Raw genomic sequence first — 18,846 nt, 5'->3', positions numbered from 1 at the left:
TCTCATAGTTCCTTTGTCTCTCGCTTTGCCTCTCTTTCTTTATGCTTAAATTAAAAGACCCCAAAAACGCATTTTTTCACATGATTGGGACCACGATGGATCCGCCAATGTCCTCTTTCTGTTTTCTCTAAAAATTAAAGACGTAAGGCTTATCAATTTACTCGCATTGTGGGACCTTCCATACAGTGAGAAAAGCCAGCCCCAGTGGAAGAGAGAAAGGTACAAAAAAAGGGAAATGTACATGAAACCGTGTTGACAACATATGCGTTGTTTCAACATGTGCGAAGTTTCAAGTATTTTATACAATTACTGTAAGTACATTCTTGTTGTTTATTAAAGAGAAAAGTTGTCCTGGAGGTGAACAGGCGATATCTGTCATTACAGTCCTTCAGTCATGAATTTCACTCCCTTGCTTTGGCAGTGTTCCTCTACAGATCGATTTGTCCCGGTGTGATCAACTGATGCAGTCATTTAGACTCCGTTAAATTTATCCATCGTTACATAAAATACACAAGTCTGCAAATTTGCACCCAAACACTTACCACAATTATGACGAGCTCAGTTACTCCCAAGCCTCAGGTGAGAAAATAGGACTCAATAAATACTTTAAGACTCTTTTCTGTGAAGAACACAACGATGGCGAGTAACGACAAAGGAAGCCAAATGATACAGGGTGAGGAGAACAACTTCGAAAATTTATTGAACGAATTGTTTTTTCTTTACTGCGTTTCGTAGAAATATGATGCCTCTCTCTCACCTTTGACACTCTACACTACCTCTTGTAAAAGGGGTCGAACTATTGATTCACGTCACTCCCTTGAATGCAAAAAATATCTGAAAAGGGGTCAAGACAAAAATCAGATGTGCAGTGTATAGTTTCCCGACTACTTTGTTGTCTTTTTCGATAAGGATAACTTCCGGAAAAAGGAGTACAAGACCCTTTTTCCTTTTGTAGAGGAAACCTGCTTCATTATAATAAATGCCCCATAGCTGGCTCTAAAACGATAAACATAAGTTTGGAAAAAAGATGTAAAGCTTGACGCACGTCGTTCCTTTGAATGCAAGAAAGAAGCTGAAAACATGTCAAGAAAAAACTCAGGTGTGCAATGCATAGTTTGTTCGCGTCTCTTTTATTTTCTTTTTCGATAAGGACACCCTCCACAAAAAAAAGGGGTACAGGGTCCATTTTCGTTTTGTAGACGAAACCTGCTTCGTAATGTTAAATGCCCCATAGCTGGCTCGAAAATATATTTTTGGAAAAAAGGTGTAAAGCTTGACGCACGTCGTTCCTTTGAATGCAAGAAAGAAGCTGAAAACATGTCAAGAAAAAACTCAGGTGTGCAATGCATAGTTTGTTCGCGTCTCTTTTGTTTTCTTTTTCGATAAGGATACCTTCCACAAAAAAAGGGGTACAGGGTCCATTTTCGTTTTGTAGACGAAACCTGCTTCGTAATGTTAAATGCCCCATAGCTGGCTCGAAAACGATAAATATATTTTTGGAAAAAAGGTGTAAAGCTTGACGCACGTCGTTCCTTTGAATGCAAGAAAGAAGCTGAAAACATGTCAAGTAAAAACTCAGGTGTGCAATGCATAGTTTGTTCGCGTCTCTTTTGTAGACACTGATGATAGCTGTTCCCATTGTAGACAGTGTAGATAACTGTTCCTACTGTAGACACTGTAGATAGCTGTTCCCATTGTAGATAGTGTAGATAGCTGTTCCCATTGCAGACAGCGTAGATAGCTGTTCCTACTGTAGACAGTGTAGATCGCTGTTCCCATTGTAGAAAATGTAGATAGCTGTTTCTACTGTAGACAATGTAGATAGCTGTTCCTGTCGTAGACAGTGTAGATAGCTGTTTCCATTGTAGACAGTGTATATAACTGTTCCTACTGTAGACAGTGTAGATAGCTGTTCCCATTGTAGATAGTGTGGATAGCTGTTCCTGCAGTAAACAATGTAGATAGCTGTTCCTACTGTAGACAGTGTAGATAGCTGTTCCTACTGTAGACAGTGTAGATAGCTGTTCCCATTGTAGATAGTGTAGATAGCTGTTCCTACTGTAGACAATGTAGATAGCTGTTTCTACTGTAGACAGTGTAGATAGCTGTTTCCATTGTAGATAGTGTAGATAGCTGTTCCTACTGTAGACAATGTAGATAGCTGTTCCTCCTGTAGACAGTGTAGATAGCTGTTCCTACTGTAGACAGTGTAGATAGCTGTTCCCATTGTAGACAGTGGAGAGCGCTGTTCCTACTGTAGACAATGTAGATAGCTGTTCCTACTGTAGACAGTGTAGATAGCTGTTCCTACTGTAGACAATGTAGATAGCTGTTCCCATTGTAGACAGTGTAGATAGCTGTTCCCATTGTAGACAGCGTAGATAGCTGTTCTTACTGTAGACAGTGTAGATAGCTGTTCCCATTGTAGATAGTGTAGATAGCTGTTTCTACTGTAGACAATGTAGATAGCTGTTCCTGTCGTAGACAGTGTAGGTAGCTGTTCCCACTGTAGATAGTGTAGATAGCTATTCCTACTGTAGACAATGTAGATAGCTGTTCCTACTGTAGACAGTGTAGATAGCTGTTCCTACTGTAGACAGTGTAGATAGCTGTTCCCATTCTAGACAGTGGAGAGAGCTGTTCCTACTGTAGACAATGTAGATAGCTGTTCCTATTGTAGACGGTGTATATAACTGTTCCTACTGTAGACAGTGTAGATAGCTGTTCCCATTGTGGATAGTGTAGATAGCTGTTCCTACTGTAATCAATGTAGATAGCTGTTCCTACTGTAGACAGTGTAGATAGGTGTTCCTACTGTAGACAGTGTAGATAGCTGTTCCCACTGTAAACAGTGTAGATAGCTGTTCCCATTGTAAGTAGTGTAGATAGCTGTTCCTACTGTAGACAATGTAGATAGCTGTTCCCATTGTAGACAGTGTAGATAGCTGTTCCTACTGTAGACAGTGTAGATAGCTGTTCCCATTGTAGTTAGTGTAGATAGCTGTTCCTACTGTAGACAATGTAGATAGCTGTTCCTACTGTAGACAGTGTAGATAGCTGTTCCTACTGTAGATACTGAAGATAGCTGTTCCTACTGTAGACACTAAAGATAGCTGTTCCCATTGTAGACAGTGTAGATAACTGTTCCCACTGTAGACAGCGTAGATAGCTGTTCCTACTGTAGACAGTGTAGATAGCTGTTCCCATTGTAGACAGTGTAGATAGCTGTTCCCATTGTAGACAGCGTAGATAGCTGTTCTTACTGTAGACATTGTAGATAGCTGTTCCCATTGTAGACAGCGTAGATAGCTGTTTCTACTGTAGACAATGTAGATAGCTGTTCCTGTCGTAGACAGTGTAGATAGCTGTTCCCATTGTAGATAGTGTAGATAGCTGTTCCTACTGTAGACAATGTAGATAGCTGTTCCTACTGTAGACAGTGTAGATAGCTGTTCCTACTGTAGACAGTGTAGATAGCTGTTCCCATTGTAGACAGTGGAGAGAGCTGTTCCTACTGTAGACAATGTAGATAGCTGTTCCTATTGTAGACAGTGTATATAACTGTTCCTACTGTAGACAGTGTAGATAGCTGTTCCCATTGTGGATAGTGTAGATAGCTGTTCCTACTGTAATCAATGTAGATAGCTGTTCCTACTGTAGACAGTGTAGATAGGTGTTCCTACTGTAGACAGTGTAGATAGCTGTTCCCACTGTAGACAGTGTAGATAGCTGTTCCCATTGTAGATAGTGTAGATAGCTGTTCCTACTGTAGACAATGTAGATAGCTGTTCCCATTGTAGACAGTGTAGACAGCTGTTCCTACTGTAGACAGTGTAGATAGCTGTTCCCATTGTAGTTAGTGTAGATAGCTGTTCCTACTGTAGACAATGTAGATAGCTGTTCCTACTGTAGACATTGTAGATAGCTGTTCCTACTGTAGATACTGAAGATAGCTGTTCCTACTGTAGACACTGAAGATAGCTGTTCCCATTGTAGACAGTGTAGATAACTGTTCCCACTGTAGACAGCGTAGATAGCTGTTCCTACTGTAGACAGTGGAGATAGCATTTCCCATTGTAGACAGCGTAGATAGCTGTTTCTACTGTAGACAATGTAGATAGCTGTTCCTGTCGTAGACAGTGTAGATAGCTGTTCCCATTGTAGATAGTGTAGATAGCTGTTCCTACTGTAGACAATGTAGATAGCTGTTCCTACTGTAGACACTGTAGATATCTGTTCCCATTGTAGACAGTGTAGATAGCTGTTCCTATTGTAGACACTATATATGGGCATACATGACGGTTAAAGAATAACGTATGACTCTAATTTGCATATATTCGTGATAGCGTATCATGAAATTACGACCGATTTTTGACGCCAACTCCGAGAGCTGATTATCTTCAATCTGGCCAGAGGATACGTTCTCCGCAAAACTCCTCAGTGACAGTGTCAGGGTACAGTATTCCTTTTAAATATAAAGGACATGATAATATTGTAATTAAGGCAAAAGAGAGTACAAACAATTTGTTGTTGTTGGTTTCTCAACCAGAGTTGGATAAATAACGTCAATTCAATTTCCCAACGGAATCTTAGCAAAATCCTCGCACTGTGTGACTAGTCTATCGTTTCTAAAACCAAACCGGCCCTTGCCCCGCCACGCAGTTGGTTGAAAATTACCTCTGGTAAAATTGGACTCCATAACATGAATGAGTGATTCCATTGCACATTACTCTACTGTATGGCGACCGTCTGGGAATACTCGGTGCTATGCGACCCCATACAAGACGTTTGTAGAAAGATATCAGTTTACATTAAATTTTGTAATAGGACGATGGTGCCTTTTTAACTCGACAGAGATTGTTTCGCAAGCCAGATTTACATTTTACCGTCACTTCATCTGTAGACGGTTGAAAGAACATGACCTGAAATTGTTACCTTAATGAAGTTATAGGTATGGGTAGACAACACTCTGAATTTCGTTGTCCCAAATTCAACTTCATCACTAACGTTTGGTAAACACCATTTTATTTACTCCATTCATTCGAGTTTCTGGATATTGTTACGACGGTACAATTGGATTGTTTCGATATACACTTAAACTCCACAAGTTTCTGGTTGAAAGTACGGTATTTTTTAAAACATGGGTTTGTGATTTGCTTTTTCCTATATTAATCTAAAATTACAACTCGTGCAAATTCTGGTTTCCCTAAAAAAATCAGAACCTACCATTGGAGAGCAGAGGGAGCAGTTTCCAACAATATCCACATAAGCCATGATTCTGATACAAAATGAATGAACGTAAAATGCTGTTCTTGACTTCAAACTGATCCATCCTAAATCCTACGTCATACTAGCCTCCGAATATCTGTAACATGGTAATTATTAGAAAAAAAAGCACTGCCTTCCTTTATCCTTTCTATTAAGGTTTGAGGAGAGCATTCTATAACATAGGGTGCTATGGATAAGCTGTTGATTACAGTTTGTACGGCCTTACTAAATTGCCTTTAACAGTCAAGCCTACTTCTATTTCTTGACGTTTTCGTTCTTTCCGGTTAATTGTTACTGTGGCATTGAACAACTTGACGACAGCTGATGTGTGGCTGTTCCCCAATATTTGTTTTATTGTTGAGTAAAATGTACTTTTATACGCGTTAATGGTAAAGCTTACTCGTCGTTAGCACTGCATCCTAATAAACATGTTTAATCGTCAAAAGTGACAACAACTAAGTTACATTCATTAGTGCATGTGTTTGCCTTTTTTCAAAAGAAATAGATTTTCCTTTGCGATAAAGCAATGTTGTAAACTACATCAGAAATATCTAGAATCAAAATCTAACGGTAGTAAAAAAGGTTCAAATTTAAACTCAGTAATTTGAATCTTAGGAGATAAGTCATACTACCACAGTATGGCACAATAGCACAGGCTCCTAAACAGTTGTTATCACAGACACTCTCCTTGACGCATTTTTTCCCACTGAATAAGCTTAAGAAAATAATTTGTCGAATATACCGACGATTCAAAACCTTCGTTTGATTTTATGTATCATTGTTTTATGGTTCTTGCAAATCCACCTATAACAATTATCAGTATGATGACATACTACAATCCGCGGTAGGAGGAGTAGGTCCTGACATTGTAATCGTTTATTTGGCCTAATTTTCGTTCACTACCTTAGGTCTGTCATACAACAGTCTTTCTATGTGAAAACCTCTATTCTGTGTTCCTTTGGGGCTTTCGAGAGCGTTTTTGGGAGTTCTTTCGGAACTCTCGCTTAGATCTTTGCTTATCCTTATTCCACTTTCTTGTTCTGATACCTGTCCCGATAATCGATTTCTTCTCGAAACTCTTTTCTTCTTGTAGTCACCCCGACTGAAGTCATCGTAGTTTGTTGGATTGATTGCCCAAAAGTGTCCCTTTCCGTTCAGAGAGCGACCCACTTTAACAAAGCAGTCATTCAGTGATAAGTTGTGGCGTATAGAATTCCTCCATCCTGGTCCTCTATTCCTGAAGTAAGGGTAGTGTGTTTGTATGTAATCATAGATATCACTTAAGACAAGTTTCTGCAGTGGAGAGCTGAGAATTGCTTTTCCAATGAGACCAATGTATGACTGAGTTGGTTTGTCTTCATTCAGTTTGCTGTGGTACAGTATGCCTTGAAAGGATGGTTGGTAACAGAGGCTCGCATGAGCAGGCAATACTCTCATGTCCTTATCAGGATGAAATGAATAAATTTGTGGACTGATATAACCAGCTCCAAAATGAGGCGCCGAGGGAAATGCTGCAATAGTACTTGTAGTTGGATAGTAAAACCTTGCAGAGGTCAAATCTATCGGGGAAAAACTGCCCATCAGCATTGGTGCTAAGTGTGAAGTGGTAGTCGAATCTGCTGGTTTCATAACTGACTTAACACTAATGTTGTGTGTGCCTCAAACACTGATTACTTAGATATAAATGAAATTTCCCACAAGTGAACAAGCAATGATATTGACATACAAAGTAGTTTATCAATGGTGCTATTGTTCCTGATAAACAATCAAACACCTTAATATTCACACTCATTAACGTAATGGTAATTTACGAAAAGTTAAGGATAGTAAAAAAAAAAATGAAAAAAAATTGTTTATTAGTTGCCTTTCATTGGGTGAATGATTGGTTCAGAGAAAACAGAGAAAGAAGAGTGTATGCTTATGAAAGTAGTTTTCAATATCTTAACAGCTAATTACTACTGATCACCACCCTCCTCTGTGTTTGTTATTGTTTTTTTGTTTGGATGTTGTCTCTGGGAAGGAAAAAATGTCAACAACCTCAATACACGAGGTCCATGTTCAATTAAAAGAAAATTTATCTGGATAATCCTCAAGGATTAACACTTTGGCAATATTTTAGACAACAATTTGCTTTAATTGTAATGCACTTTTAGCTTTTATCGAAAGCGCAAGTGAGCATTTACGATTTGTTTTTGACGTCATTTGGGACCATAGTTAAATTTGAAACGTAAATTCCCTTCTGTTATTCCCTTTCTTCGCTATTCTTTCCTCAATTGTTGTTATTTATGTTAGCCATATTTTTTCCCATTCACTGGGTTCTCCCTAATGGGCGCCTCACTATCACCTATTCAAAGCCAAACAATCTCACTGTTATCTTGTTGTGACATAGTTTGACGAGATTGAATAGCCAACAATGCTCAAGTACGTTAATAGCTGGGTTTTTGGTAGGTTTCTACACTCCACAAGGGCACCCCAACGAGAAAATTAAGCAAAAAGCCTTTGAGGGACATTTCTGGTCTCCTTTTAATGTATAAAGACTGTCTAAAAGGATATTTTTATCATCTAGAAGAATTTGATCTGTTCGGATATCTTAGCTGAAAATTGAAGTGTCCGAAAATTTTAGTGAATGATATCATTTCAGAAATGGCTAGCTGAACGTTACCTTCTAAGAATTTCCCGGCAAACCATGTACTCATCCGAAACTGCTAGGTGACCTTTTTTAGTGCCAAAAGTTGGAAAAATATCCCTTCCGAAAACGTAAGAGACAACTTTCCCCTGGTTGCGAATCTTTTAGGTGATGTTTTAGTAAAGAAATCTGTAGCCGTTTGCATTGGCAACGTAGAACCGAAATTCTTAGAACAGTTGACTCTCCCGAACACATATTTCACCGAAGATTTGGGTGCCCCTGACTCCATTTGTTGTTTGTTACGCCGGAATCACAGTTACGTAATTTCAAAGAGGAAAGGGTGCAATAAAGACCTCAGTTGTCTTCAGAAAGAATACAATGCTTCAAGACACAGAACTTTGAAAAAGTTTTGCTCTTTTCCTTATATATGTTGGATGTGAAAAGACCGGCTTTCCAGAATAAGCGAGTGGCAATTCATGGCATTGCAGGACTTTCGAGAACGGATCCCTAGGCTCGATCATGTTCGGGCATTTAGTTTCAATCCAAAGGCAAAGCATTAGAACTAATTGAAACTAATTAGACGTGAAATCGAGTCCGGTTATGATCGTCGAATTTGAAGTGGCATTTGTTTGGGAATGGACTTCACAAAGTTTCAACAGACATCGAGGGACCAAAAGTGCGGAATCAAATTTGTCCAAAAAATAAATAGCCGATATTACATTTTACGAACGAGCGCAGCCAGTCAGTAGAACATTGTTTTCAACACGAGGAAACTAAAATTCATACCTTCAAGCCGCTATGTAATTTTCTTTGTCTTATTTAGTTAGAGCAAAAAACATTACAATTACGAAGCTATACATCATACATCCTACAACAATAATCAGCAGCGAAAGGCAAAATCCCGTGATTTGAATACTATAAAATGTAAGCCTTCGAGAAGATGCTCACGCTGAGACAATCACATGACTTTTGTCGGGCATATAGTTTATTTGTGGACCGAGTAGCATATGCCCGACAAAAGCCATGTGATTATCATTATTATCAAGACACAAGGTCAAATCATACAAATTTATTTGATAAGAATTTTTTTTTTAAACAGAGATGTAGCATGACACTATAGTATGGAAAGTTGTTGTTACAATACGATTAGCTAAACGAGAGCAAAAATGAGCCTTAGGATTGAAACTCTTTTTTTGCCCCACCAAAAATCGACTCGTTCTCAAACATTTCAACTCGAGGCTCGGGGTACAAAATCTATTGCCTGTGGCCAATAAGGCAGCCGCGCGAATAAGGCCGATTGGAGGAAAAACAAAAAGAGTAAAATAAGTCATCCACAAAACTCCTCGCCAACTCTGGCATTGAAATGGTATCCTCAGTATCTCCTTGGCCGAGCGAAGTTATTGGACATCTCTGAAGCCAATCAGAATCAGGGCGGCAAATGCATTTTCAGCCCGGGCATTTCCCGTTTGGCCCGCAAAAAAGCCGCGTTTTACAGAGGGCAGTTTGTCATTTGGCCGCTCGTATTAATAATAACAATAGTTTGCCGTCTTTTGAACTGTTTTTGTTCAAACTCACCGCTTTTCTGATGCGAATTTTAAGTCGTATGAAGTCTTCCTCTTTGAGTTAGCATTTTCTTGTTCCTCAAAGAAGGATTTTATGTCAGCTTCAAGGAACTTCACGAATCTATCGCTTGCCGTTTTTCACTGAATGTAACAAACAACCATGCAAAAGAGACAAATGATGTCATCAATATCCTCACCACTGAGGACTCGTCCCCAGGGTCCTCTCTCTTTCTCTCCCGTATGAAGTTTACGAGTAGTGTATAAAACATTCCTGTCTATATAATAACGTGTGTGCTGTGGTGTAATTCTAACACTAGATTAATCGTTCAGAGGTCGAACTGTTGTCTGAAGCTCCAAATGTAAATACCGGTAAAATGACTTACTGTAAATTTCTGGTTTTAGGAGAACTTAAAATATATTACGAGCAGAAAAGTTGCTGGTAAAGATGAATCTCTGTGTCGATTTTGTAATCGCTGTTATTAAAGTGCGCCTAAATTCAAATATTTTTCGTTCCTAATATTACAGGTATATTTGAAATTCAGGTTAAAATGATTTCAACCTATTGTAGGTAAATTTGAAAGTAGGAAGCATCAACAAAACGTCCGTCAATTGTTTGCAAGTACGTGTATATACTGGTAAGTATATCCGTGTTGGAAATAAGGGGATGTGGTTAGCATACGTTCTTCATGAGTTAGTCTGTAAAAACGCCTTTGGTTGTTATTAAGTCTAAGCACTGATTTTAAATTGTTAGCAGTTGGGGTTAGGCATACTGTGCATGATAACCAATTCTGCATTTTTTATCTCAAAGCAGCAGAAAACAAAACCTTGTTTAATAAGAAGTACCTTCATGAGACTTTGCTCTATTTTTCTGGTTTTCGGAAGGAAAAAGACATCCGAAACTTGACTTTTTATAAGGTAGATTATTGAATGATATGCAGATTCTTGTACATATGCTGTTTAGTATAAAACCCCATTGCGGTTTTTTACTGGCAATTACAAAGTTTGTAACCTTTATTAAACAGTCATTGCTTGTAGGTAGTTGAAAATGAGAAGTCATTTCCTTGTTTTTGCACCTCTTGGACCTGTGTCACTAGTCAATATCCTTTTACATGCGGCAGTGAAACTTATTGTTTTAGTTGTGTCTAATGACACATTCATGTCTTCAGTTATTTGTGGCTTGTTTGGTGCAATCCAAGTGTCAATAGTTCCAAATTTGGTTATAACTTTCATAAATCCACGTTCTTTTTCAATTACTTTACCAAAAAGTGTGTTTCGGTGTAATGGACTTTTGTCCACTTCATTAATTTTTATTTTGACAAAGTTGTTGACTTGGAATGAAATAGTATTGGGTTTTTTTGATGTCATTTTGTTGTTGTATTTTCTTTGTGTGTTTCTTGCCATTTCCTGTTGAGATGTCCTTATCTCCTTTGTTGACTTGATAAGTCAATAGCAACCACGTTTAGGTGCAGGTTCTGCATCCACTTCTTCTTCTTCTTCTTCCATGGTAGAATGTTGATCATGTTTTTTTATCTGGGGTAGTTTCGGGTTCTTTCCATGGTGGTATGCCATACCATTTCATAGGGTGTTTGTTTTGTTGCTACATGTTCCACAGTGTTCTTTTTGTAAGCAGCTTCCCCTAGTACCTGACACCAATGATTTGGACTTTCACGGTTTTTCTGGTCTACTGTTTGATTGTTTCTTTCCACCAAATCTTGAGTTGATGGTTTTCTGGGAGATCCATGAAGTTGCGTGATGCCGTTGTTCTTGCAGAATTGGGACATCAGAGAATTTTTAAATTCCCGTCCATTGTCAGTGTGTAATTTCTGAGGGAATCCAAATTGCCAGCAAAATTGAGATTCCAATAAATCTTCAGCTTGCTTATTCTCAATGGATAAACCCATGAATATTTTGTGAAATGATCAATCATGCAGAGAATCCAATTGTGTTTGCGATGACATGAACATGTACATGGTAAGTTTCTAAGGTCCATTAGGTGCATTTGCAAATGTGTTAGGAATCCTCTTGCTTGAATAGGGGCTAGCACAGGCTGTTTTTGCCTGCTGGTTATCGACTTTTGTTCTTCCTTTATTGAGCAGAGTAATACTAAGAGTTGTATTACTTCTTGGGATACTGACTGGTAGTTTCGCTTGATATACTTGTCCATCTTGTCTCTTCCTTTGTGCGCAATATTCGAATGGGCTTGGCAAAGAACTTGGTGTAGTTGACATTTTTGTACAATTTCTTTTCCGTTCTCATTGCGCACGAGTAAACTTTCGCATAATATACTATGACCGAGAAAAGTCTGGGCCCTCTTGCACCAGGAGAAAAACATTCGCTATTAAAATTAATGACGACTGCTTGTCCAAGTCCTGTGTGGTTTAGCGGTTAGTTACGGCGAAGGACTCACTACTAAGGATATAAAAGGTACCCGGTTGAAATCTCGGTGAGAGCAGTTTAAAGCAATTTCTTTCTCTCATGTACACATTGGAACTGAATGGGTCAATGGTAATGGTAGGTATGACAAATTGATGGAAGTTTAAGAGGGATAGGGACAGATAGAAGGAGAGTAGAGAGGAAAGTAGGAGGAGGAAAAGGCGATATTTTGGATATTTTGGTTTTTTGTTTTGTTTTCAACCCCCCTAAAAAAAAACCGTGCCCCTCTTTTTCAATCATATTTTTCAATATCGCTTTTCAAAGAGTTGATAAATAACTTAAGTTAATTAAATTCACCTAGTTTGATTTAAATTTACCTAGTTTGATTTAAATGGATCTGAATTTAATTTCAACCCGTAACATCACCATTGTTACCCACGACCGTGATGTGAAAACATGGATCAATTCTCGATTTTACGTTACAAACTGCTAACCCTAACCCTATTCTCGATTTTACAAACTGCTTTGCATTCCTGTCAGTTCAGAGAAATTTTGCATTGCAAAGCAGTTTGTAACGAAAAATCGAGAATGGACCCATGACTCTAACATCATGGTCGTGGGTCCAAATTACTGCTAGTTTTGTTAACTTTGCGCGTCGTGCGCGACAGATAAAAAGTGAAATTTTGAGGTAAGAATGGTAAAACATGTTTGCTTTTGGCGGGGAGGTTAAAGGGGCACTGGCATGCTAAATTTGCTGTTTTTAGGTCAGGACTGGGTAAAAATCTAAATTAGTCGGTAGCCTCGCAGCTCCTACAAGGTCTCACCTGATTGGAGACCACCCTTGAGGTTTAACAAAAGAACAAATAACAAATTAGTACTGTAGCTCACACATACAACATTCCTGACAACCACTGACAAGACATGAAATATATTTATTGCACAAAGAGCTATTCGTATTTAATTTTTGGCGACTTTTTGCGAACACAATCTCCAAACTTGAAAAACTGGAGAGTTTTTTCAAGTTTCAATCCATTTCCATCCTCTACATCCATGGATGCAAATAACAATTAATTCGTAATTTGCTTTGAATTTACTATTTTCGTTAATTTAGGACACTGTGTTCCAGAACTTGTCGTAGCAGAGAGAAATTCGTAGATTGGATTTGAACCTGGAGCTTCTACTCTCTAGGAACGGCTTCTTTCCGCTTCACCACTGAAGATCAAGACACCGCACTCTAAAAAAAAAACATCTATTTAACTCTCTCATGGAATATCGCTGCTGAAGAATTATTAGGCCTAAGCTAGATTAATAATTTAGGCCTAAGCTTTGATTTTAAGACGTTTAGCTTTGTCGTGAAGTTTGGAAACCGACCTTTCGCAGTGTTAATATTGTTTGTTGTTTAAAATATTGTCCCTGAGCACGGCTAGCGGTGTTGTGGTCAAGTGGTCAGGCGACGGGTTTATAATCAACATTCGCAGATTCGAGTCCTATACGTCCATACACTTGGGTTATTTTCCATAATTCAAATCAAGCTTTCACTCTTCTAAATTAACGATATTAGTAAATTCTGAGCAAATTACGAATTAACGATAATCGTTATATTCAAGGTAGAGAATGGGTTGCGATTTGTTCACCGTGATTTTCTTCGTTGATTGATTGGAAATGATTTTGTGAAGATGCAGTGGTAAGTACGATCAGCGGCATTAGCTGGTGCCATGGTAGAATCGCCTTTGTGCAAATCGCCGATCAGTAGGTTAGGATATACATATTTTTCAACAGATTGTTTATGTCAAACGCAATTTTATCAATCGCTAGAAGTATTCCTTAAGGTCACAAACGGTTTAGTGACATTTCCATGCGAAGTAAACGCTCTTTTATGAGTTTTACGGCGCCATTGTGTGCACAGTCATACCCAGTGGGAAGCTGGGATACAGCCACAGTTGACCAAATTGCCTTTTGTATCTCTTAAAGCAATCTCGATTTTTTTCAACTGAGCGCGCAAGGTGGTATCGGTATTGCTCAACCGGGCGTGTAAGGTGGTATCGGTATTGTTCACCGAGTTCGCGAGGTGTTCTGGGTAATTTGAGTCACGCGGCAGATAACGAACATCGATGTATCGAAGTGTGGTTCATTGATGGTGAGTAATTTTCGCATATTTACAGCGATTCCTCTTACTTTGAACATCAAAGATTATAGTATCTGATAGAAAATCTGATTGAAAACACCTCAACTGACATCCATATTATCTTAAGTGGGGGCAGATGTAGTGAAAACTATTATTAGTTGACTTTTGTGTTACCTTGAAATAACTTTTCAACACTTTTTGTACAGGTACGGTCATGCAAATAAAGCTCGTTGTCTTTGTAGTCGTATTTCTTAGGTCGCACTCGCAGTACTTCACTCCCTAGTATGGATCCATGACTTGAACAGATGCTAGACGACCGCTGGCTTTGCTTGGAAATGATAATTTTTTGCATAATTATTAATATGTTGGCAAGTATTAAGTTTCTGTACCCAGTGATTTGCTAGCCTGCGAGCAGGCCCTCTGAGGGACTGGGGTTGGGGGTAGAATGAGGGCCTGCCCGCATGGCTTTGTATTTTGAATGTCGCGTCCAAATTTTGGACGCAAAATACTGATTGGCTGAAATTAAATTACCTCGTGACGTCACCATTGACGAGCTCCGACAACAAGAAAGCCTCTTCGCTTCGCAGAGATGAGGTGGTCAGAAATGCGTCTGAGAAAATTGTAGAATGTTGCAATTTACCATAACTTTACATAATTAAAGGTCGGGCAACGCGATGCAATGGCCTCTCTACTGGAAGGAAGGAAGTTCTATCTCTGTTATCCATAGAATTCGAGAAAAGTCTTATTTCCCAACTGTTTTTCGTAGCGGCCAAAATACGAGGGCGACTTCATGTCACCGTGGCTGCCTCTGTTGCTGATTTAACGATAGAGGAACTCTACACGATTTTAGCAAGTATTAGGCTAAGCCGAAAAGGCGGCTCCACAAATGATTGCTCGATCTCCTCGTAACTCCGCAATACTCCGATACACTTGAAAACAAAATATTCCAATTTTCAAATTATTGAATTAGTAAAATACATATCTATAACCACAATTGAAATAAAATGGTGTAGGTATTAGAATATCTGTCTAGTATTAAAGTGTGATGTAGCAGTTGTAATGTCTGTATTTCATTAAAATAAATTTAAAAAGATAATTCCGCTTCGCTTTACCGAAATTTGGCAGCAGTTGTGGTCGACGAGTCTCACACAGTGGAGATGCGGTCAGGGGAACCGAATGTCTCTATTACGATTCCCGTCGTTTGAAGTTTGTGTGCTAAATTTTTCCCTGACGAACGAAACACTTTTTCCGCGGAAGGGACTTCGACGAATTACCGTACTGAATATTCAGCTACGCTTCAGCAATAGTTGTTAGGCTTTTCTGGCGAAGGCTTCCTTCCTTTACAGTTTTTTTTAGTTTCTGCCTCGGGCAAATTGAAATACACAACGCGTGGGTTTCTGTTTTCTGTGTTTTTTTTCAATGTTTACTTCTGGTGCGCGCTGATTGGCTAATTTTTGACAGCTCTCTCAGCGTGACATCAGGAGGCGGCATTCAAAATTCTAAGGGATGCGTGCAGGCTCTCCTTCTCTCCCACCGAAGAGAGAGAGCCTGCTCGCAGGCTAGTGATTTGCAGGTTGAGAGTTGAAGCACCATACTGTCGAACGCTGAAGCAAAGTTAAACGGCCAATAGAAAGTGCTGGGGATATCGAGAACTAGTAAGGCTTACTATTAGTATTTCTGGGCGTCATCGAAGCAGGCAAAAAGGCTGGAGGTCTACAAATAAGAATCAACCAGCGTTCGCTGCTGAGCGAGGTTTCAGGGGAGGAGAATAACATGAAATAAAGCTCCTTAGGGATACTTTGTGGTCGAAATATAACTTAACAAAAATTGGTGATAAAGGGTTGTTTACTCTGAGGAATCGAGCGCACTCTTTTATGGCCAAGAACTGGGCTCGCTGGCCGCGAACGAACGAAGCCTCCATTTTCGTTATTACTCGGGAGAAAACAGCGTTGAGCAGTCGATAGCTTTATTTGTGTAACCTGAATGCTGAAGCTAGTTGTCTGTGAAATTTCAAGTCCTTACGGCTATTCCAAAGTAAAAAATACAAGTTTACGTTTTTTGTGGCCGAGAACTGGGCTCCATACTGTTCTTCGTTTCTTAGCGAGTACAACAAAATGTGATGCGGCGAGGCATGCACTAAGAAGGAAAACATTTATCTGAAAGCCAACTGTTGTGAATTAGTGTTTTGTCTCTCGCTCTACTTCTCTCAGCTTTACGTTGATTTTCATTGAAACTTTCTCTTCTTCTCCTTTCTTCGCTGAAATTTCTCTCGTCGCCTCTTCTCTCGTGCTCTTCACTCTTTATCACTTTGATCTTCCCTAATATGATTTCCCCGCCAGAAATACGCGAATGCTAAATGCAACGCTACCATGCGATTTCCCGCCAAGGAAAATTGCCCAAACACTCCCGTCCCCAGAGGCTGTCCTGCCTCCACCCCGACATTAGGAAGTTTAAACAAAGACGACGACTACGGCAAGGACAACGCCACAAAGCAAGAATATCATTGGTTAAGGAAGGAAAAATAGTCATGCTGTACGTACAGAACGAATTTCCGTGCATTTTTTGCCGTACTCCACAAAACAACGTGAGATCACCAAATTTTAGTTTTTGACGACAACGTGAGCATATAACAATGAAACGGTCATTTTCTGTTTAGACTTAAAAACCGTTCGTACCCATCCAGTTACAGGATAGTTCGCCCGTATTGTACAAGGTGAACAAGACGGAATAATCGCGAAATACTTGACTGACGTTTTCGTTGCCGTAGCCGTCGTCTTTGCTTAAACTCTCTAATCTGTATGCGCGGGCGCACCCTGAGGTCATAACCAAAATTTCTCGTATGGATAGATTTCCCAAAAAAATCTTACTCATGGTGCTCAGCTGCGAGCCTGAGGTCCGCTACAAGAGTTCTAATGGCCGCGGTCGATTACGAGAGGGGCTTGACTGTATACCCTGCGATGAAAATTCTCGCGTTGGTGTGGTACGAGTCTGTAGGGTCAGTCAAGATACAAACACACCAAAACGTCTAATAGCGGAGCTCCGCGCGCGCCGAAGCGGAGCACCATAGTTAAGAAAATATGGTAACCCATCGATGTGAGAAAATTTGGTTTTATAGTCATGACGTCATCAACGTCCGTACGTACGTACAAAGTACGTACGTACGTACGTCCGTCCGCCCCTTCATGTATGCCAATGTGACCAGTACACGTAACCATATCACGGGCTAATTAAAGTTCCAGGAGGCAATACTACATTTGACACTAACTAGTTTACAGCATACATCTTTGATATAACAAAGGAGACTTTTGTCTGATTGGCTGTTGAAAATTGTAGTATCCAGTGTTCCAACCGCGCGCTGTGATATAAACAAAGATGGCTTTCGAAGCGGTGATTTCAACCTGTGCTTCTTCGATCGTTCTATATAGCTTCTGCCAGTTGAAGGTGGTCATTTATAGTTTACGTGACAGGGAAAGATTCTGCAAGGGGCATTTTAGTCGGCGGGAATTTTTCTTTCGTTAGCCCTTTTAGTCTGCTCGGGGAAGCAACGCCTCTGAAGTTGCTTCGAGTCAGCTTTTATACTTTTTAGCTTTATTTCTCCATTTAAGTGAACAACAAATGCTCAAAGTGCGAAAAGACCCGAGCAAAGGCCAGATTCCTTTGTTGGGAAGGGAGTACTATCTAACGTGGTTGCGAAATATATCCCTCGAGCTCGCAGGCTTCGATTTATCCAACTTGAATGCAGCGCTGGAAGGAAGTATGTCACTTCATTCACTTTCTTTCATTGATCGTTTAGAGTTGAGATGTCCTCAGTCCTTTGAAAGAACATCTTATCTCAACAGATACGTCGACAGAAATTTAATACCAGCCGCTATTTTGTGTATGTGTCTGAGGCCAACCTGGTTCACTGCATTTATCTCATGTGCAAACACTCTCAAGATACACTACCTTAAAAATTTCAAGAAATTTCATTTAACGGAACCAAAACATTATTCTTAGATACATCAACTGATCATGAAGGCATGCTTGATAATATATGCTAAAATGGCCTAAGTAAGTATGGCCGGTTTTGGCCAGTTTAGGGGTGAAAGGGTAATTATTAAATATAGTACATCAATAATATTACTGTATCAGTAATTGAGCCAGTATTTAATAACTAATATGTCCCAGTAAAATTTAATATTGATTCCAACAGTGTTAAGTAATTAATATACATTGATTTAGGATGATGGAACATCACACACCATTTTGTGTTCATTAATTTTATTTTTTACTTCATTTTTGGTGTATGGCAACTTATAGTAACTGCAAAAAACTTGCAGAAGAAATTGAAGAGAAGGTATACCTAAATATTATGGCTGTTTTGTGTGTCAAAAAATTTAATTGACCTGGTTTTTGTTTATTTTTGCTGCCATTCCTTGCACACAGTCACATGTCTCATAAAACTTGAATGTGCAGACAAAATAAGGTAAAATAATTCACTGTACAAAGTTTAAAGAATTGTTATATTTGTATTATTTATTAAATGGGATTCCAAAAGCAGAAAGGAGCAAATAGTGACACACACACCCATGCAAGGCAGCCACACAAGGGAGTGAAAATTTTAAAATATACATTATTTACAAATATAATGTATAATTACTTATCATGTAAATCATCATGAACAAAATTATTATACTTTACAATAATTACTTGTCATGTAAATGTTACTATACAGTTTGTAAATATCTTTAAAATTTCAATTACTACAGTTTCCCTCAAATTTAAAGTAAGAAATTTATCAAATCGAAAAGTGCAGTGCAAAGTTGTGGTAAGCAGGCATTTGTATTTGTAAATATTACTACACTAACGAAACATTTTTTATGTAATTAAGTATAATTTTTAATAGCTGGGAC

The 18,846-nt window shown here is 39.0% G+C and overlaps 1 protein-coding gene and 1 long non-coding RNA gene across 2 annotated transcripts in view; one reads left to right on the top strand and one right to left on the bottom strand.

Annotated features, from left to right (window-relative positions):
* The first annotated feature begins 4,354 nt into the window (after window positions 1-4,354).
* Window positions 4,355-18,846, top strand: part of LOC138051971 (uncharacterized) — a 23,631-nt gene continuing 9,139 nt past the window's right edge. The window contains exon 1 of the long non-coding RNA XR_011132969.1: window positions 4,355-4,454. This is a non-coding gene — a long non-coding RNA (uncharacterized lncRNA). The remainder of the gene's footprint in view (window positions 4,455-18,846) is intronic.
* On the bottom strand, window positions 6,085-6,897 carry LOC138050987 (fork head domain-containing protein crocodile-like). The gene is given in 1 exon segment (XM_068897193.1): window positions 6,085-6,897. A coding segment is annotated over 1 exon segment (813 nt).

This window comes from Montipora capricornis, chromosome 6 (genome assembly GCF_036669925.1).
Source record: "Montipora capricornis isolate CH-2021 chromosome 6, ASM3666992v2, whole genome shotgun sequence".
NCBI classification, from domain to species: domain Eukaryota; kingdom Metazoa; phylum Cnidaria; class Anthozoa; order Scleractinia; family Acroporidae; genus Montipora; species Montipora capricornis.
The sequence above is the reverse complement of the archived record's forward strand: the minus strand, read 5'-3'. Positions and strand labels throughout refer to the sequence as shown.